The following is a 19649-nucleotide window of genomic DNA, read 5'->3' as shown; positions in this document are numbered from 1 at the left end:
CCTGCCCCAAACACGCTGTGCATTGGTAAATAGCTGCGGCATTCTACTCTAGAGGTGGACGTTACCATTCTTAATTGCTTCTAAAGTATGTTAGAATACGCCGCTCAGATGTGCTATATAGAAGTGCAAAGCATTACACGGTTAGCCAAGATTTCAGTAATTCATTTGGTTTACAAGTGGAGTGAACCTGGCTCATTCACTTGAGAGAGACGGTGGGTGAGGTATTAACTTTTATTGGACCAACTTCTGCTGGTGGAAAATACAAGCTTTTGAGGTACACAGAGCTCTTCTTTAGGTCTGGGGAAGGAAGCAGCATGTCTGAGCTAAATACAAGTTGGCACAGACTATTAAGCAGAAGGGGTCACGCACGCGAGAGGCGGGCACTTGAAACGAAGTATGATCGAGTTTGTACCATCACAGCTTCAGTACACACACCCAGTAATTGATGCACATCAGCCAGGAAAACTTTTTTCCAGCATCACTTAAAAGATCTGAAGTTACTCCTCAAACATTCCCTTGAAACGGAGGCACAAGAAATCACAAATTGTTTTTTCCATCAAATGAGATTTAAGGATTTATTTGGATAAAATATTACAAAACAGTTATAATTTTGAAGAGGTGGTCACTTGTGCCATGAAAGATGGTCCATAACACAGTTCTATTAAAATTATACCAGTGGGAGAAAATCATGTCAATTACTTCATTGCATATCTCTAGCAGTTCATTTCTTCTAGTCTTCCTGGGCCCACCTCTGTTGAAGCTAGAAGATGCGCCATTCCAGTAGCTTCATCTCAGAACTGCTCCCACGTTCCCACTCAGGTAACTTGAGAGCAAAAAGTTAAAATCATATTATTGCATCTTTGTGATTATAGCTGTTTTAAAAAACATCCTGGAATTGGAGATCTGCACAGCTTTTACATTTGTGTTATCAGAACCTGATCATGTCATTTCCAATTCCCCTAGCCACTTACAATTTACTATTTTGACCTTTGCAAAAAACTCAGCTGGATTGCACTAGTTGATTGCCAATCCCCTATCGATCCCAGACTGCTGCCTATTAACCAATGTAACGAGTAATTGCCAGGGATTTTTAAAGCACCAAAGGGAATGGCACCAGGGTATTTAAATTCACTGAAACACCACGCCCCCAGCAATTACCATTTACAATCGATTGACAGTCATGCATTATGAGCTGGGATCATTACAACCATGTACAACATTGGTGGTTAGCCATTTATAATCCTTAGCTCTAAAATAAACTTCCTGTATTTATTAGATCAATAGTGTCCGAATTCAAAGATGTGACAGTGAAATATACCCGGAAGGAGGCTGGCAGCCTCCTTCAGAAGAAGCCGCTTTTAATCTCAGAGATGCATGTGAACTCGGTTCAATGGTCTCAAAGTAGATTGCAATCAGCTGTGAAAGTCTTGCTAAAGCATTTGCTCCCCCAGTCCTAAGGCATTTGCAGTTAGCTCAATGCACATGGACATAAGGCTAGGATACCGAACGCAGCAATGCGCCAAATCCAATTTTAAAACCAACAGAACAATGATGCTAATGTAACTGTGAGGGAGGAAGATATTTTAAGCAAACGTGTTAATGAGGGGGGAGCTTTATGATAACTCAGGGTGTGCCCACACAGCAAAGGAAACCCAGGGCTGGCCCGTGCCAGCCGACTCAGGCTCAGGCTGTGGGGCGGTTTCATTGCTGGGTGGATTCCAGGCTCAGGGACTCTCCCATTCTGCAGGATTCCACACAGCCCCCGTTGACTCGCACGGGCCATCTGCAAGTGTCTAGCTGCTGTGTAGACAGACCCTCAGCACTTTTCTTCCATTGATAAAAACATTTTTCATTGGCTTGGGCCTCTGAGGTGCTACCACAATACACATGATCACACACTCCCTTTTACAGAAGGAGAAATGGAAACAGCGAGCGAGTGCCTTGCCCGTGGCCTAAGAGCTGGAAACAGAACAAAACTGACCTCCATTCCATTGCCATGCTCTTCCCCTTTGGCTTATGAAGGACTGTGGTGCTGGGTTGCTTTTTTTAAAATGCTATAAGCCGTCATCAAATTTCCAATTCAAGCCCTTCCTAAATAACTGGGACCTCTGGCCTGTTGTAGGAAAGATTAAAACAAACAATGTAAATAGACCCAATTCCTAGCTGATGTGCATCAAAAGTGTGTTCCCACAGTAGAGCACATGACAGAAGTATCAGGGGCTAGGATGGGCACCAAAGCAAAACAGCAACCAGCATTCACAAGAAGCGGAAATGGCCAGAGGAATTATGAACACACAGAAGAATCACGGTCCATAGGAGCAGAAGATAAGTGACATGTGAGAACAAGCCGCCCCAGAAGTGAAAGATATCTGGGCTGGCATCTTTGGTAGCATATGGCTTGTTCATCGGTTCATTTCACATGCAGAGACTGAAGTCAAATGAATCAAGGAGGTGAGCAGAGCTGTCACAGGGGAACTGGAATGTCACTGTGGTGATGGATTTGTGGAATATTCACATCTACAGGCACAGGTGCCAGCAGCTTTTAATGGCCTACCCTCTACAACGTGAGAATAGATGTTACATAGAAAACTGACATTTCTTCCTCCCCACCCCTTCCTAACAAGACAATTCCTGACACAACAGCAGTTTTAACATTAGCTGATTGCTGATCAGCAGCAAACAGCGACTACAGGAAACGTAGAGGGTTTCCTGCCAGAGAGCTCTTGAAACGGCCTGGTAATGAAGTACACTTCCATTTAGAACATCCCGCGTTTGAAACTGAAATCACCAGGCAAATGGAGGCAGGCTCGGGGCTAACAGATCTGCCAGGCCACTTCAGTTAAGGCCATCAACGGGCAATGCCAACACTAAAGACAGGATACATACAAAGGACTGTGAACATGGGGAGCGACAGCCACCGATGTGAGTGCACCTCATGCCCACCCTTAAATCTCCATGCATTTCTTACACATCGTGGAGTCCAGTACAAAATTCTCCTTTGCAACCTTCAAGATGCTGCATAGACTCATGCCAAACTTTGTCTCCCTCCTCTACATCCCTCTTGATCAGAGGTTCTCAAATTGGGGGTCGAGATAACTCGGGGTCATGAGGTCATTACATGGGAGGTCACAAGCTATCAACCTCCACCCCAAACTCCACTTGCTTCCAGCATTTATTATGGTGTTAAATATATTAAACTGTGTTTAATTTATCAGGGGGGGTCACACTCAGAGGCTTGAGATGTGAAAGGGGTCACCAGTAAAAATGTTTGAGACCCACTGCTCTCGATCTTGGATCAATATTTGCTTCAACATACACCTTTATTACCTGACCTTCTGGCCTGCTTGATAATAATCTTTTTAGTCGCACATCGTGTGTACAGTGCAAGCACGGGGAGACTTGGAAAATTTTCTAGGCTATTATTCTCTCTGAATTTTCTATCAGTAAAGTCTCCAACAAAGCCAGCATGTTGCCTTTCTAACTTACAGGCTCCATATCAAAGTCCCGCACCCATCCTCAGCCACAGGGATATGGTACTGGCCACTGAGAAAGGGGCATGTTGTCCCATAGTGGACAATTATGGACTAGCCTGCCCAGTTTTTTCCTACTGCATGTTGGAGCGTGGTTGACATGTGCCCCTGAACGATCCCTGACCCCAGTTCTGTGAAAACAGATGGCCCTGAACAAGGCTTCACCAGATTTTTTTTTTAACATTTCACCCTTGGTATATGAAGAACTATTCAGGCCTCTTCTGATGCAACAGGTAAATATCCCTTTGAAAATGTTCTTTAAAAGATGGTGCAATTTAGAATAGCATTTTAGCCACATGGCTAGGGCCAGGCTACCAATATTTCTGTTTCACTGGATTATCAAGGACTCCACTGAATCTGAACTAAATGAGGATGGTCTCTAAAAATACTCATCTTTCTCCAAGGCTTGTTGCTTCTGACCATGAAAGACACCAAAACCTGCAAGGGAAGCCAGACTCACAAATATGAGAACTGTTACTCTAAACCAGTGGTCCCCAACACAGTGCCCGCAGGCTCCATGACACCTGCCGGGGCATCTACCTGCACCTGTGTACTGGCCCGTGAACAAGCATCCGCCGAAATGCTGCCAAAAAACGGCAACGTCAAGAGGCGTTACCTCTTGATGTTGCTGCTCCTCGGTGGCATTTTGGCGGATGCTTGTCCACCGGCCACGGTCCTCGGTGGCTCGTTGTCCGGCGCCTGCCAGACGAAAAAGTTTGGGGATGACTGCTCTAAAACACTGTTAGATTTAGCCTAGGGTCTGGATTTTTACCTTAGGCTTTTCAAGGTCGGATCCAACCCACTGACTTCCATGAATACTGGACCACATCCTAAAATGACATCCTTTTAAAAATGTATCCCTTTTAAATGGGATGCGAATGCTACAATTGAGTAGAAAAGGAATGCAACTCTAGGATATAAGCAATACAGTTTTAATTCTGACCAGTCACCTACAAACCCCTTGTCATTCCACTGTTCTGATGGCATTATTAAATATCACATTTGTGTGACATCACTAGGGAAAAAAATGACACAGATACAGAACATTATGATACAATAGTACAAATGATAAATTATATTTATACAGTAAATAATGTCAATAGTCAGCACAAATTCATAAAAAGCAGCCTGCTCCCAGTATTATGAAAACAGTTTGGTAAATATTTCAATTATAACACTTGTAAAGGAAGCGAGTTTCGTGAGATTCTGCTGTGAAAAATAAACCGTATATTTCTCCACAATTTGTGCAATATTAATACATACAGTACACAGTAGAAACGGCAACAGTAAAGGGAAGATGGATAACAAAAGCAGTCTTAGCTATGGGACTTCAAAGAGACTGTAAACAGCACAACCCACTATGGTCTCCCTCCCGGTCCCCTCAAGACATTTTAGTTTTTACATAGTATAAAACTGAATAAATAACTGAGCTTATTTTTGGGCTTAAAATTATACCAAGATGCTTTTACAAAATAATTAACACTATTTATCTTTGGTCAATTTGACCAGTAAGGCTATTTTGGGATACTAACATTTTAAATCAAAAGCACCGTATTATCTGGGAGAGAAGGGGGTGTCTGGAGAAATGAGTGTGTGAATGAGATCGGGTACACAATGTGCTCCATCAAAAAAGAAAAGAAAAGAAAAGAAAATCAGTTTAACCACTGATGACCATGAAATGGATTTAACATTCTGGACACAACCGATGCTTTGATTGGCTAGGGCAGAAACCAGCTTTCATTGTTATTTATATGCCACTGGTATGCATGAGATCTTTGCAGACACAGGGATTCCTGCTATCTCAGAAACAAAAAAGATATTTACCAAACCATCTGCATGTTCTCATTTTTATTTGATTTTGTATCCCAACAAACACTTCAGGCTGGGGATCTTAAGGCCGTTAAATTCCTTGGCCAAGCGCTCTGTAGCACCATGAGACATGTTTATCGCTGCTCAGAAACAGGGTGCCTTGTCATGGTTTCTTGTGCAATGTATGTAAAAAGTAGTATCGCTCTTACAAAAGTGGCCTGGTAAAATCTACAGTTTGCCACTCAGCAGCTTCACTCAACCAGGGCATGTAAGTTCCCTACCTGGCCAATAGTAAATGTTTATCACTCCATGAGGATAGCTCATTACTCTGAGCTGCAGATGATTTTCAAAGAATTACAAATATGACCAGCTCCATCCTGCCTCTAAATGAAGCTGTCTAAAGTCTTTCAGAGGTTGCAGTCAGAACCTGTTGGCTGAATGGATAATGCCTCTATCTACACTTCGCACATACAAGCAACCGACGAACTAAAGCCTGGGAAAATATCAAATGAACTAACTCCATAATTGAGAAAATTAAATTGAAAACATGGAGTGATCTTGCCACAGACCAACTGGAAATTATTTTTTTCATTTGCTTATATCACAACCCGTAAAAGTTCCTACTGCTAACAATAATTATGCTTTTCCTGGCCTATATTGATTAATGTCCAAAAAGTCTTTTCTTCCTTATTTTGAAAGACGACATGAATGGTTTGGTTTTGAAGACTTTCTGGGTGTGGACAGTCGTTTTTCCTCCTATATAAAATATGAGCAGGTTAATATTCTGAATCCTACTTGTAAACCCAATAGCAACAAAAGGACAGGACAATCTGCATAGAAACACCCATGCACTTAGCTTTCCGTACACTGAGATCTACTCCAACCTACAACCAACATCTAAAATGCGTGACCGTACCCTAGTTAGGATGGTTTTTCAGGCGGTTTTACTCTGGCAAAAGCATCGAAATCCCGTTCCTTTCACACCAATCAGTCCTTCCTTTTTATGGCACACTAATGGGGGCTGTTACAATCCACATAGTATAATTACACCAGAAAGTGGAGCTCTGCCATTAATTTGTTTCAGCTTTTTCGTAATCCAGGGAAAGGCCACCAAAAAGGACATCAGTTCATATGTAGAGATGCCCCAATTGAAGAAGTTACAAGCTCTAGGATATTCCCCTAAATGTGCCCGGTGTATGGTTGCATACCATGTGAAAACAGAGCTTTTAAAATGTTGCCATCTTAGAGAAGGCCGGGTTTATACCAGTAAGGCTGACTGAAACCTGCGCATGGTTTAGTGCTGATGAATCCAAGACATGTGAGTTAAAACTGTAGAGTTCAGTTTAAATGAACAGTTGTAAATAGAACCAGTCACTGACATGGAGTGCACCTTTAGTTAAAAAAAAAAAAAATCAAATCAATGAGCCACTTTCCTAGATTTAGAATTTTTAAAATTTCCAGAAGTCACTGCTACAAAAAGAAAAACAGCCTCATGACTTTCTTAAAGAGGCTCGCAGTTTGTTCAGTTTGGTAATCATCAGAAAATGGCGAGTGAATTAAAGGAAAGGCAACATTAGTGTTTTCTAAATGTAGTCGCAAGTCATATGTTCAAATTCATTTCCTCTAAAAAGTAATTAGTCATGAGAATTTGTTTTAAATTTCATTACAAAGTCTTAATTCAAAAAAAAATTTTAGTGTTAATCTTCCCTTTTAAATTTTCTTTATAGAAATAAAGAGCTAAAAGCATAAATAAGAGGAGGGCATTCAACCATAAAAATGACATTGGCCAATATCTTAATTTTTCAGCCTGACCTGATAAAAGTCTATCAAAACTAGACAGTTAAATAAGAACCACATTATAAAAATTAGCAAAAAAAATGACTATTAGGTTATTCTGCAAACTCAAATATGAAACTGTACTAAAAACAAAATATGTGCAAAAGTGTACAAGAGTAACTGCATATAGCAAGGTTAAGCCTGAATTAGTTTTAAAGCTTGCTCCGGTGAAACTGAATTCAAAGTTGTCCCACTATATTTTGTTTTTCTTTTGTCTCACATTGTAAGTCAAATAAAAATAAAATACACACAAGCACTTCCAAACGAAGTCACTACTGGACAAGCACAGAGCAGAACACTCATTTAGCACGAGTGCAGCATGCCACTCACAGGAAGTTCCTTTGCAGTCCTTAGATAGTAGTGTACAAATGCAACACTGCATACAACAGCACACATTATACTTGACAACTTGAGAATTTTCTTCAGCTTTTTTTCCTTTCGAGACAAGCCTGCTTTGCCAGTCAAACCGCCGGGAAAGCGGTGAGATTTTGTGTTGCAACGTTTAATGCGTAAAATCAGCCTTCTGGGCTCTCTTCTAAGAATAAGGACTATGGGTGAACCAACAGTCTAGAACTGTATATAGTTATGTGCAAAACCATTCACTAGCACTCCAAGTCTCAGGTCTATCATATAAACAGCTGTAGGTAACAGTAATTTTAGGATCCAGCACATCTGACATCTACAAAATAGCAAATGGAGTTTAAAATGGCAGGTTCTCCCTAGAAAGTGTATTGAAATGGTTAACAAAGTAACAAAATGGACATAATCTAACTTTGGCGAAAAGTCTGAACATTTCACGTAATGCTCAACAAGCCAAAGTAAGGTACCATCTGTAGCAAAGACTAGATTTACATTAACTGGTAAGTATAGACAACTCTTCAAAGTTTGTAACTGTAAACTGCAAATCTACTTTCAAGTCGCTTACACGCCATTCAGTCCAAGCAGATCCTGTTCATTTTCCTCCAAAGACTTCAGCTTGGAAACATTACGAAAAGAAAGTTCCTTCGATTGGGTCTTTATAGGAGGAAAGGGTTAGTTGTATTTGTGGGTTGGGGTGCTGATGGAGGGATTCCCGTACTATGAAGGGGCTGGGTCATCGATCCTGCAATGTTCATGTTCATCCCCTGGCCCATTCGAGTGATAGATGCCATGGTGCCTATAGCTGGTAACGGCGCCATTCCCACAGCCACTGGTGCCATGGAAGACAGAGGTATTGGCTCCATACTCATTGTTGGCACAGCATTAAAAGAAGGACTCGTGCCCATCACGGGACTTGCTCTCATCTGATTTAGTGTGAGGGGCTGGGGCTGATTCACTTGGAAGGGGTTGATTGGAGTTGGTGCTGTAGCTGTCCCTAATTTGAAAAGAAAAGAAAAAGAATGCAGCTCCAAAGAGGTCAAGGTTTTGCAGTCATGCCATGTATATTTACAGATAAGGTAGAGTTACACAGTACTGCCCTCCCCTCCCCCCCCCCCCCCCAAAAAAACCCAAAAGAACAAATGCCACTTCTAATGAAAATCTCTTTTACAATACCATTGACATATACTGGGCCACGTCTCTCTCAGTGGTATAAATTCCATTTACTTCAGTGGATTTATAATTATAATTTGTCCCCTATATCTTTATGAATGCCAGCAGGATACCACAACACCGATGGGTAGTTTTCAATTTTCTGTAAGACAAGCTGTACAAACAGATTCTGAATTCTATCAGTCAGGAGTGTGCCTGAACACGACATTCTGAGGCTATACTGCAACAGATATTGCGGGTTATTTTTATTCGTTTATTGCACTTGTTGTCACTTCCTCTGCTCCCAAGATTTCAGCCATTTCACTGAGTTTTAGAAGCTGTTCAGGTATTTGGCTCCGAGATTGGTCAGGAATTCATAATGTAAACAAGCCGGTTCCGAATTACAGTAAAGCTGGAAAAAGCAAAGAACTTTCCCAGCATTCAAAGTCTTTGATCCACTGCCAACAATACACATTCTTTATACCATAGATGTTTAGACTTATTCGGATGGCCCAGTGACCCCTTGTAAACTTGACAGATACACAAACTTCCTGTTGCTGAACAGTGCTAAGCTGCTCAGAACCATTCTTCACTCTGTTTTCCCCAATATTTTAAGGCATTTCATAAACAAATCTTTTTTTAAAAATATTTTAAGACAAATTACCACCATTTTAAATAATCTTAACACGTCCCGGGTTACCATGTATAGAAATTTCAGTACACATAAAGATACTAACAAATATCAGAGGGGTAGCCGTGTTAGTCTGGATCTGTAAAAGCAGCAAAGAATCCTGTGGCACCTTATAGACTAACAGACGTTTTGGAGCATGAGCTTTCGTGAGTGAATACATCTGAGGAAGTGGGTATTCACCCACGAAAGCTCATGCTCCAAAACGTCTGTTAGTCTATAAGGTGCCACAGGATTCTTTGCTGCTTTTAAAGATACTAAAGTGTTTTTTCCCATTTGTTTACTGTGGCAACACCACTTAGACTTTACCATAAATAAAGTCATAAATGCTACTACAGTACAGGCCTTTTTGCAGGAGAGCTATGAGAGCAGATAAATTTCCAAGTACACCAAGGGTTTCTTTTTGATCAGATGAGGTTATTTCAGGGATGACCTATTTATGGCACTGTCTCATCCTACTAAAAATGTGGACTGAAGTGAGCACGAAGGTTTTTTCCAGGCTTCGCCTCCCCTTATCAGTTTGTTTGCACTGTGTTACTGCTGGCAGCATTAATGAAAACAGTCATTTCCAAGGTCTTCAATAAAATTGCCTGGAGAATGGAACCAGGGCAGAGGGGAGACACTGATGACAAAAACAGATTTTGTAGGGAGAAGGCTGATGGTGAAATCTTCAGAGCTTACAGTCAGGTCTACACTTAGAATACTGCTGCTAGAGCGCTTCAGTGACAACCCTACTACAGTAGATCCTCAGGAATGAAGGTTGTCCATAACTTGGAAATGCTCGTAACTCTGAACAAAACACAGCTCCAGCAGTTCACATTTCAGGCCAGGTTCCAGAGGCAGCTAGGCAGCTTCCCTGCAGGCAACTTATTTCAGGGCAAGCTTGTCCTCCTCCCAACTGGGGTGGGGATGGGATGGAGGTGAAAACAGCATGTCCCCCTCCTGGAGGGGTGGGAGTGTGCAAAAACAGCTTCCCAACCTCCCCCCAGCCAGGGGAGGGGGTGTGAAAACAGTACCCCAGCTTACAGGAAAGCAAAGCAGTGCCGACCCCAGTGCTGCTCCTGCAACTGCTCCCACTGCCTTAGGCTGGCAGCAGAGACTCACAGCTTTGCCTGCGAATCTCCTAGCTGTAAGTGGGTGCCCCGGGTGCGGTGTTCGGGGTAGGGGTGGGGACATGCAGCTGAGATGTGCCTACCTTTAAGATACAATACAGGCACAGTATAGCATTTGGGGTTTTTTTTTGGTCTCTGCTCTTGCCTGATTGGTTACGTCCAGTTTCACATGGTGTCTGGTTGACCGGTCAGTCTGTAACTGTGGTGTTTGTATCTTTGAGGTTTTACTGTACGCCAAGAGGAGAGGTTCTCTTGTCAGCAAAGTTAATCCATCTCCACAAGAGGCGGTGCCTATGTCGATGTGGGATGCCCTCCCATTGACGAAGTGCTGTCTACACCAGGGGTTAAGTCTAGTCATTTTTCACATCGCTGAGAGATGCAGTTATACCAACCTAAGTCTATAGTGTAGATCTGGGCGAAGCAATGCAAGTTTCTAAGTCTCACTTTCAAAAGTGCCTTGGGACCTTTGGAACTGAAGGGCTTGTGATTTCTGAAGTGCACTAACGTGTGGTGCATTAATTGGTCTGTGTAAACCCTGCTGGTGTGCACTCAGAGCTCCCTAGTGGGCTTTAACATAGTCTGTGCAATATAGTTTTGATATTTTAATGCAATTCAGAATTAAGGGGGTCACAGGCATATTCTGCGTGAAAGAGTCCAGGCTTTAGGTGGGTTTTCTTGTTTGGTTTCATTGTTCTTTTGTGTGTGTGCGCGGGGGGGGGGCGTGTTTGAGCAGAATGTTTTAATACTTCTGACTGAATATATTATTTTTAGCATTTATGTTCATGTTTCAAAGGAAAGATGCATATGTGGCTAGCCAATGCCTGCTCAACAGCTGCAATTCCCACTGAAGTTGATAGTTTATCTCAGGGTCCAGCCCTACAGGACTAGACTAAGAATAGGAAGAGACTATGAAGGCTTAGGATGATACACACAATAAAGGAAGGTACTAGTATTTATTATTTGTGTAACAGTAGCACCTAGGCACAAACCAAGATGGGCCGCACTGGACTGGACAGCATAAAAACTCATAGTACAAGATTCACAGCCTCAAAGAGCTTATGATGTTTGAGGGGAAACAGGCCAAAAAAATCATGGAACTACCATGCCATCACATTGTTCACTAAGCTTGTGTGTTCTACTGCTTCCCCTGCCCTATGTCTACCTTGGCTACTTAAACAATAGGGGCTCATTGTTTCTTTGTATTCCCCCATTTGTAGTCTCTTGTATTATACCTCGATTGTAAACGCTTAAGGGTAGGGACAGTCTTGTTGTTCTGTTTTTGTGTAACACCTAGCACAATGGGATCCTAGTGCATGACTGGGGCTCGTAGGTGCTACAGTAATACAAAAATAAATAATAAAGAGAGTTTAGGTCACTGCCCCTGCCCCTGCCCCCAAGAGCCAGGACTAGAACCCAAATCCTTCCATGTATCAATCCATTACCTTTCCACAAGCCCATGCTGCCTTTCCCTCTTAACTGCAACAGAGCAAATCCTGCTGGCCAAACTAGTCCAGGATGGCAAGCAAGCCAGGAAGTACAAGATTTAAATTGTGCTATGTGCACCAGAGGTGAGTAGGGTTTCTTCTACAAGAACAAATTTGGAAGACAAGATATAAACAAAGTTATATATTGGAAAGGGATGTATTGAGACATACCTGGAGCTAAGAACGGATTCAATGATGGAACAGGCTGTGGTGGCTTAGACACCAATGAATCCAAATTCACCAAGGCTGCATTGGGCCCCAAGAAAGACTCGGGGGTTTTTCGAGCTGCACTTTGTTTGCTCGATGTCATGTTTGTGGGCTGAGAATCAAAGAGATCAGGACTTGTTGTACCACTATGCTGGGATGACAAAGTGGAACCCGACTCGGCTGTAACAAAAAGTCAAGAACAATCTGTTAGGTTCACAATGCTAAATGCTCCAATTTACTAAAGCCAGTTATCTGTCTGTTCACTATGTATTATAATCATGCAAAAAAAGTCTGATGACAGAAGCAAGTGATTTTATTCTACTACTAAAAATATATCCTCAAATCTGATTTTATACTATAATTTTGTTTAAATTGCCAAGTATGTTTCACACTTTTAGCGAGTTGTTAAATATATTAAATCTTAAGTATCCCATAGAAGTGTAGAACAGTAGAATTACAACTGCAGTGTAATATAAACAAAGCTTCTACACAACTGATCTTGATATTCTCCTTTAGTGTGCTGTGATATAGACACAAATGAATAACCTCTACGGAGAAGATATTCATGAGCATCAGAACTGTGGTCTCTGAACTATCATCTTGGTATAGTTTTTCATTCAGTATTAGCCATTCATCAATTAACAGATTTCTTTTAAAAGAGGAAATTGGGCCAACACTGAGCTATGTCACCAATCTTACAGAAGGTGCCCCTTATAAAGAGGTACATAGTCTCAAAGCATTTACATATTTGAAGTCTAGCAGTTTCATTTCCATTGGGTGAAATAAAAACTTCCACAAAAGTTAACTTTCAGTAATTCTTTCCCTAGTGTTGAATACAAGTGTTTACATGTCTATTTGACAAACCATCACTCAGGCTACTTTGTCTCCTTGCCTCCTACCATCGTCTTCACCCAGTCACCATGACTCATACCCAAAACGCGGGCTGAAGATATGGTTTAGTTAAGCATACGTTATTGCGCTCAATACAGAGGTAACACGATGAAGATATATGGCCTGTGCTACCCAGAAGTCAGACTACATGATGATAACTGGCTTTTATTGTTACATTAGCTATAAAAATGGCAACACGTTCTAAGTACTCCCTCGTTTGAACTTATCCACTGTGAAAGGTGGATCTTGTTTCTGTCATAAAAAAAAAATTAAATAGTTGGTTTAAAAAACCTGTTACTAAAATTACAAAAAAACCTGCCATTTGCCAACTATTCATTTGATCCGTACCTGTCTTTTTGGAATTTCGAAGGTTGTCAAATTCAGAAAAGTCATCTTTAACTGTACCATTCAAATTACTGAAAAGGTCAAACGATGTGCTTCCTGTTCAGGAGAACAAACGACACCTGTCATTAATAGATCTTCAACTGCATTATGTCCAGTGCTATTAAAAGCAATTTCGAAACCAATCACATTACTTGAGAAACATTTCCCTCTGTGTCCTATCATGGCTGTTAAGGTTCAGCTGGGGTGCTTCTACTGTCATTACCCCAGACCAAACTCTTTATGACTAGCAGCAGTGCATTTTCAGTATTTGGCCCTCACCTACAGTACAATTTTCCTCTCACTTTTCAGTATGGAGGGCCTTCAAGGCACATGTGGTTATGTGTCTTTAGGTTGCAGTGGAGATGGTCAGTGATTTTACTGCCCAATATAGAAGGTAGCATATATATTAACTAGCTGTGCAATCAAGTGGTGCATCCAGATGCTGTGGTGATGGGCATCACAAATTCTATGTAGTATTGGAATTAGAAGCATGGATATAAGCCAGTGATAACAAGTAAAATGGAATGTAAGTGTGGCCATACTTGGGGTAAGAATTGGATTCCCAAATTCAGCTTCTTGTTTCACAGATTAAAGGGACTGGGAGGGCAACAGAAAAGATTGCTCAGTACCTGGCGTAGATAAGGCGCTAGAGTGCTAAGCAAAGGGGAGCCTAGCTTTACCCTGCAATCAGTGAAGAAGACACATTCACTAGATGTGGAAACACCTTTAGCAAAAAGGAAGGGAAAGAAACCTATGTAAATAAAGAGTAATCATATTACCCCAAAGCTAACAGGGTTGGAATCTGAAAGTCCCTTTTTAAACAATCAGTTAGCATTAAGCTTCATTACATTTTGAATCATTACAATGACACTTAGAGGCAATTAACTCTCTGAAGACAGAATGCAAGTAAAGATTCTGTATTGCAAATGTTATTTTTTATCTCCAGCAAAAAAGAGAAAGTTATAAAATAACTTTAGTCTCATGAATTTTACAAAATAATTTCTAAAACATTCCATTTTCCTTTGCCCATATAAAGCTAGATTAGACATGATCTTGACATCATTCCACATATACATCTTTAGTTTATTATATAATGTAAAGAGATGAATGACTGCAAAAAATTCATTTAGCACAGAAAGTCATGGCACCTATCCAAAACCACCCTGCTATTATCGTTATTGGGAGCAGTAAGAGTCACAAGGCATAAGGCAAGGAGTTGCAGCAGCACCTTCTGCACTTCGTTACATAAGAATTTACAGAGGGAGCTTTTCAGAAGCAGGTAAGCATCCAACTCCCATTTGCACCTTTGAAAACCTCCTCCTCAGAACACCAGATGCTGATCAAACTCTGAACAGTTTACGTCTACAGAGACATCTTTCTGCACAGCAAGTCACCACATTGAAAATGTCAGTAGTTTTGAAGCTTTCAGATTGTTTTAATACTCTGTTTTTTGGAAATTAAATGTTTAGGCAATTAAAGAGAGGGCCAGTGGCAGCAGTGCAGTCACAGGTACATGGCTGAACTGGGTGGCAGGTGTACATAAAGTAAAGACTGGAGAGGACGTGGAAGGGAGTCTGGAGGAAAGAGCCACACGAATGCAATGCTCTGACTCAAAATAATAGCACTGAAATGTCTGTTCTAAAGTATATTATATACTCCTGAGGGCACTCTGTGCCAAAAAATTACAAATTCTGCACACAATATTTGAGTATTCTGCAAATGTTGTCAGATAAATGTGAAGGCTCCAGCCTGGCACTGGGGAGCATAGGGCACCAGCTGCACAGAGGTGGGAGATCACTGTGCAGCTTCACCCTGGGACATGGACTCAGTGGTGAGGCTGCACCCAACCCTGACACAGCACAAGGCCTGTTCCTGACCCACAAACACCCCAAGGCCCTGCCCCTCCATGCCAGATGCCCCAGGTACGGGCAGGCAGGCTCAGCAAGGCAGGATCCAATTGTGGAGAGGCTTAGTGTGGGGGGATGTAGGTGCGGGTTCAGAGGATTCTGTGTAGGGCAATCTGGGTGTGGGAGGCTCAGTGGGTGATCCGGGTGTGGGGGTGCATCTGGATGCACAGGGGCTTGTTGGTGGATTCTGAGTCCAAAGGTAATGGGGGGGGGGGGAGTCCAGGTGAAGGTGGTTGGGGCTCAATGATGGTGTCCAGATGGTGGGAGACTGGGGCTTAGTGGAGTTGGGATCCAAGTACAACTGGTTGAGGCTCGGCAGGATAGGGTTCTGGGTTGCAGGGAGGCTCGGCAGGCAGATCGGGGTATATGAGATCTGGATGCACAGGGATTGGACGGATGGGGGAGCAACATCCTATATAGTGACCCCTCCCCCTGCAGCTGAGAAGTGATGTGTGCAGGAAGCCCGGGGGGGGAAGGGAAGGAGGAGTTTGCAGAGCTTCCTACAGCCGGGGGAGAAATCTGGAGGTGGGTCTGACCCAGTCCCGGCTGCCGTGCAGGGGAAGAGGAAGTCTTGTCTCCCCCAGCCCAGCCTGGACTAGCAGCTGAGCCTGACACAGGGTAGGAGCCACCAGCCGTGTCTTCCCCAGTCCCGCCTGCAGCCCACAATGATTTACCTCTGCCCTGGGCACCCAAAATATACTGCTGGGAAGGGTCACATGACCACTTTAGTGGCTTCCCTTTGCTTCCATGTCAGCAAGTCATTTTTCCACAAGGAAACAAATCTGCGGGGGACATAATTCTGCGCATGCACAGTGATGAAGAATTCCCCCAGGAGTAATTATAGGTCTTATTTATTTTGAAATCCAGTACTACAAGTCCTTCAGTGCAACTGTTTCTTTTACCTGCTCCATTTAGCAATTTCCCACATCTCACCTTAAGTTAGTCAATGAAGAGAGGCTGAAAAAATAACACCGCTCAGTACAAAAAACAAATACACACCTTTAAAGGGATGCACACTTATACCACGGGCTCAATACAGCCTATTTACTGGAAAGGATGTCAAACGTAAACAGTCTCTTACCAGAGGTGGAAATAGGTTTGTTTGCAGCTGCTGGTCCCCATGGATCTACAGTAGCTTTTGTTGCTACAGAGGATGACTGAGAAGGAGCCCAAGGATCTACATTTTTGGAGAGAGACTGAGTAGCGGATCCAGTTGGTGCTCCCCATGGATCAACAGAAGTAGCTGGCTTGGCACCTGCAACAAGAGACAGTTGAACCACATCAGAAAGTCACTTTGAAAAGCTTTTCCAGGAAATTAATTGTATTAAGTTAAAAATACTACCCCTGTAAAGTAAGCACTAAGAGAAAATTGTGAAAAATTAGATGCTGTGTTACATCAATTTTGCCATGCTATATGTACACAGACAAGTAATTTGTGGAAGACTCTTGAAGAATAAAAATAAGCTCCCACTTGAAGATGTAATTAAACTTGCAGCAATTTGCTTTCATGGCAAAACTGTCATTCACCATGGCACAGAATTATTGTTCAGATTGAAAGTGACATATTAAATCACAGGTTACATTTAAAATAAACTCAAGGGAAAGATCATTTCTATAAGCCATTATCTAAAAGAAACTCAATGTAAAAACTCAGTGTTCAGGGGAAAACCTACTTAAAGGCTTAAAATGAGCCATTTTAAACACTCTCTCCTGTTTCCACCATATTTTAATTTTGTAAAACAAATCCTCCAACTTTCTCTGAGCTACAGTTTTTCCTCCCCATTTGTGATCGTTATTCCTGCCATAGGTCTCCTCTAAATTGCCCCCCATCTGTTTCCAAAATATCCTCTCTGTTCTTTTCTCTATTTTAATGACTACTATTGGCTTTAATTATCCAACACATATCCCTTCTCTAAGTTTTATTCATATGATCTGCAAGTTCAGGGCTCTTATTAAAGAAGGATACCGATACAGCATGTTTGATCCATCCTATTTCAGTACATTATGATTCAAGCCCGATTCTTCACTCCCACAGAACAAAACCCCCAAATTATTTATATTTAAGTAAAACCTGAAGACCCCAACCAGGGGTTAATCGAAGGCAGAGCCCCTGCCCTAAAGAGGTTATGATCTGACAAAACAGACACACAACAAAATAGCAACGCATCCAAAGCAAAGTCAGATTTCTTGATCATTTCATCCTCACCTGAACCCCTTTCCCTGTCAACCTCCCTTGTGATCAAATGCCAGTCAAACTTCTTCACAATCTTTGCTCAGCCCAAGTGTCCTCCTTCCACCCTCCCCTACCATCATACGCAAACACTCAGGCTCAAATCAGGCCTCACTGAAGAAGCCAAACTTGCGACTTCAGTGAGGCTGGGGCTTCACCCTTAGGTGAGGGCTACACTTTACAGCTGTACCGTACCAGGAAAGCACTTCTCGTGTACACATAGCTTACACCAGCAAAACTGCACTTGTGTCAGCATAGCATATTCCAGTCCTCTCCCCAAAAGAGAAATAAGCTCTATTGGCAAAAGCAGTTTTGCTGGTAGAATTTTGTCTGCATTGAAGGTTTTTGCTCTATGCTATGTTGGTCAGAGGCCCCATCTCATCAAAATGCCTGACTGACACAGCTATGCCAGCAGAAGTCTGTAGTGTGAACCTGGCCTCAGACTCATTCTAGGAGGCAAAAACCCAAACTGCTAAAAGTCTGAAAGGCCTGCTTTTGGCTGCGTCCCCTCCCCCATCACAGGGGGTGTAGGGAAGTGGGAGATTCTGCTCAACCCTAGGAAGAGCAGCATTTCCCCACTATCAACATCACCTCTCTCCTCCCACAAAACAACTCAATTCCATCTCTCACTTGCCCAGATCCAGTACTTGCTGCAGACCTCCTACCTGTCTGCAACAAGTAGCAGCAATCAGAAAGAGCATCCCCAGCCCTACCTTTGGTGTTTCCTTTTAGAGAGGCATTACTACAGTTTCACACAGTTTTTAACAATGTTCTCTGAAAGCATATACAAGCGTCACAAAGAGAGCAGTATTTACAATGCAGCCACCTACTCAACAGAAGCACTTCGGCACCTATCTTTATAGTCTGAAGATTCCAAGGAGCATCGTTAATGAAACACTTGGCAGCAAGCGTATCAGATACATGCCTGCACTCAGCATGCAAGTGAGCAAACGGGAACCCCAAACCAAGAAAATTCTACTTACCAACCCAAAATAATAAAAGCAATAATTTTGCTTTTATAGCACATATCCACATAACCCTTTAAAGTGATCAATTATTTCCAAGTTAGAATGTGTGTTCACATACACCCTTTTTCCAAAAACTAGATTTCAACAGAGACCAAGATATAGTTGGCAACAGGACATATGAGTATACAAAAGAAATTAATGCTTTAATACAAGAAGAGGACAGAGCCATTCTTGTAGTAGACAGCTGTATCACCTCGGTTCACCTTGCTGTTTCAGTTTAAAACCAAATCCTCCGTGTAAAGAGCAGCACCATGAAAGCCAACTAGAAAACTAGGAGACAAGCATACGAGCACAAGTTCCGATTTGCAGAGTTGTTAGCTCACTTTCATCAACAGGTGGCATCTTTTTGTTCCATCTACAGAACAGGAAATGCTGACGGGCTCTATTTGAATACGGCTACTCTCATTCCAGCATACACACTTCCTTCATCTGCATTGTGTGTTGAGTTACGATGGATGATGCCATGCAAGAAATGCTAATGACACTACTCCGGAAAAACGGAAGCTTTCAGAAATGTCTTTTCTTCTTTCATAAGATAGATCCCAAATTAGAACAGTTGTAACTAAGAGCATTTAGGAAGATACCTTCCCCCAGCCCCGTTCCCTCTATTGAAATATCAAAGCACAGTTAGGCAGGATTAAAATCCTCTATTTTAATGAGTCACTGTTTTACTAGCAGTCAAGATTCATAAACCTGACATCTTCAAGACTATCCTTGGGAGCCAAGTAGCTGGAAAGCAAGAACAAGGAGTTGTTATACGTGGTATTAATAAAGTTGGGAGCCAAGGACAGGAAACTCAACAGCTGCAGCTAATATTATCCATTGACAAGTTTTTGCTTGTGTTTTAAATACAAGGTTGATGTAATTTTCCCTATAAAAAAAATAAAAACAGTCTCAAACCTCCAGAACTTTAACCTTTTCTAATCTCATGTTTTACTGCTCATCATAGATGATGCAAACTCTGTTTAAAACAAAACAATGACCAAGTGGCTAAGCAGCTGCACACAGTGCTAAAATCAATGCTTCAATACTAA

General features: G+C 42.0%; 1 protein-coding gene across 4 annotated transcripts in view; it reads right to left on the bottom strand.

Annotated features, from left to right (window-relative positions):
• Positions 1-4446: 4446 nt before the first annotated feature.
• Positions 4447-19649, bottom strand: part of EPN2 (epsin 2) — a 65760-nt gene continuing 50557 nt past the window's right edge. For 3 of the 4 annotated variants that reach the window (XM_030578165.1, XM_030578164.1, XM_030578167.1), the window contains 4 exons: positions 16439-16612; positions 13415-13507; positions 12140-12355; positions 4447-8529 (listed from right to left, as the gene is read on the bottom strand). In XM_030578165.1, the coding sequence (XP_030434025.1) occupies positions 8192-8529; positions 12140-12355; positions 13415-13507; positions 16439-16612 (821 nt within the window). In that variant the 3' untranslated portion in view covers positions 4447-8191. Of the gene's footprint in view, positions 8530-12139; positions 12356-13414; positions 13508-14079; positions 14175-16438; positions 16613-19649 lie in introns of those variants that run through there. The other variant, XR_004002380.1, reaches the window with a different exon arrangement.

Source organism: Gopherus evgoodei, chromosome 10, assembly GCF_007399415.2.
Source record: "Gopherus evgoodei ecotype Sinaloan lineage chromosome 10, rGopEvg1_v1.p, whole genome shotgun sequence".
Classification (NCBI taxonomy): Eukaryota; Metazoa; Chordata; order Testudines; family Testudinidae; genus Gopherus; species Gopherus evgoodei.
The sequence above is the reverse complement of the archived record's forward strand: the minus strand, read 5'-3'. Positions and strand labels throughout refer to the sequence as shown.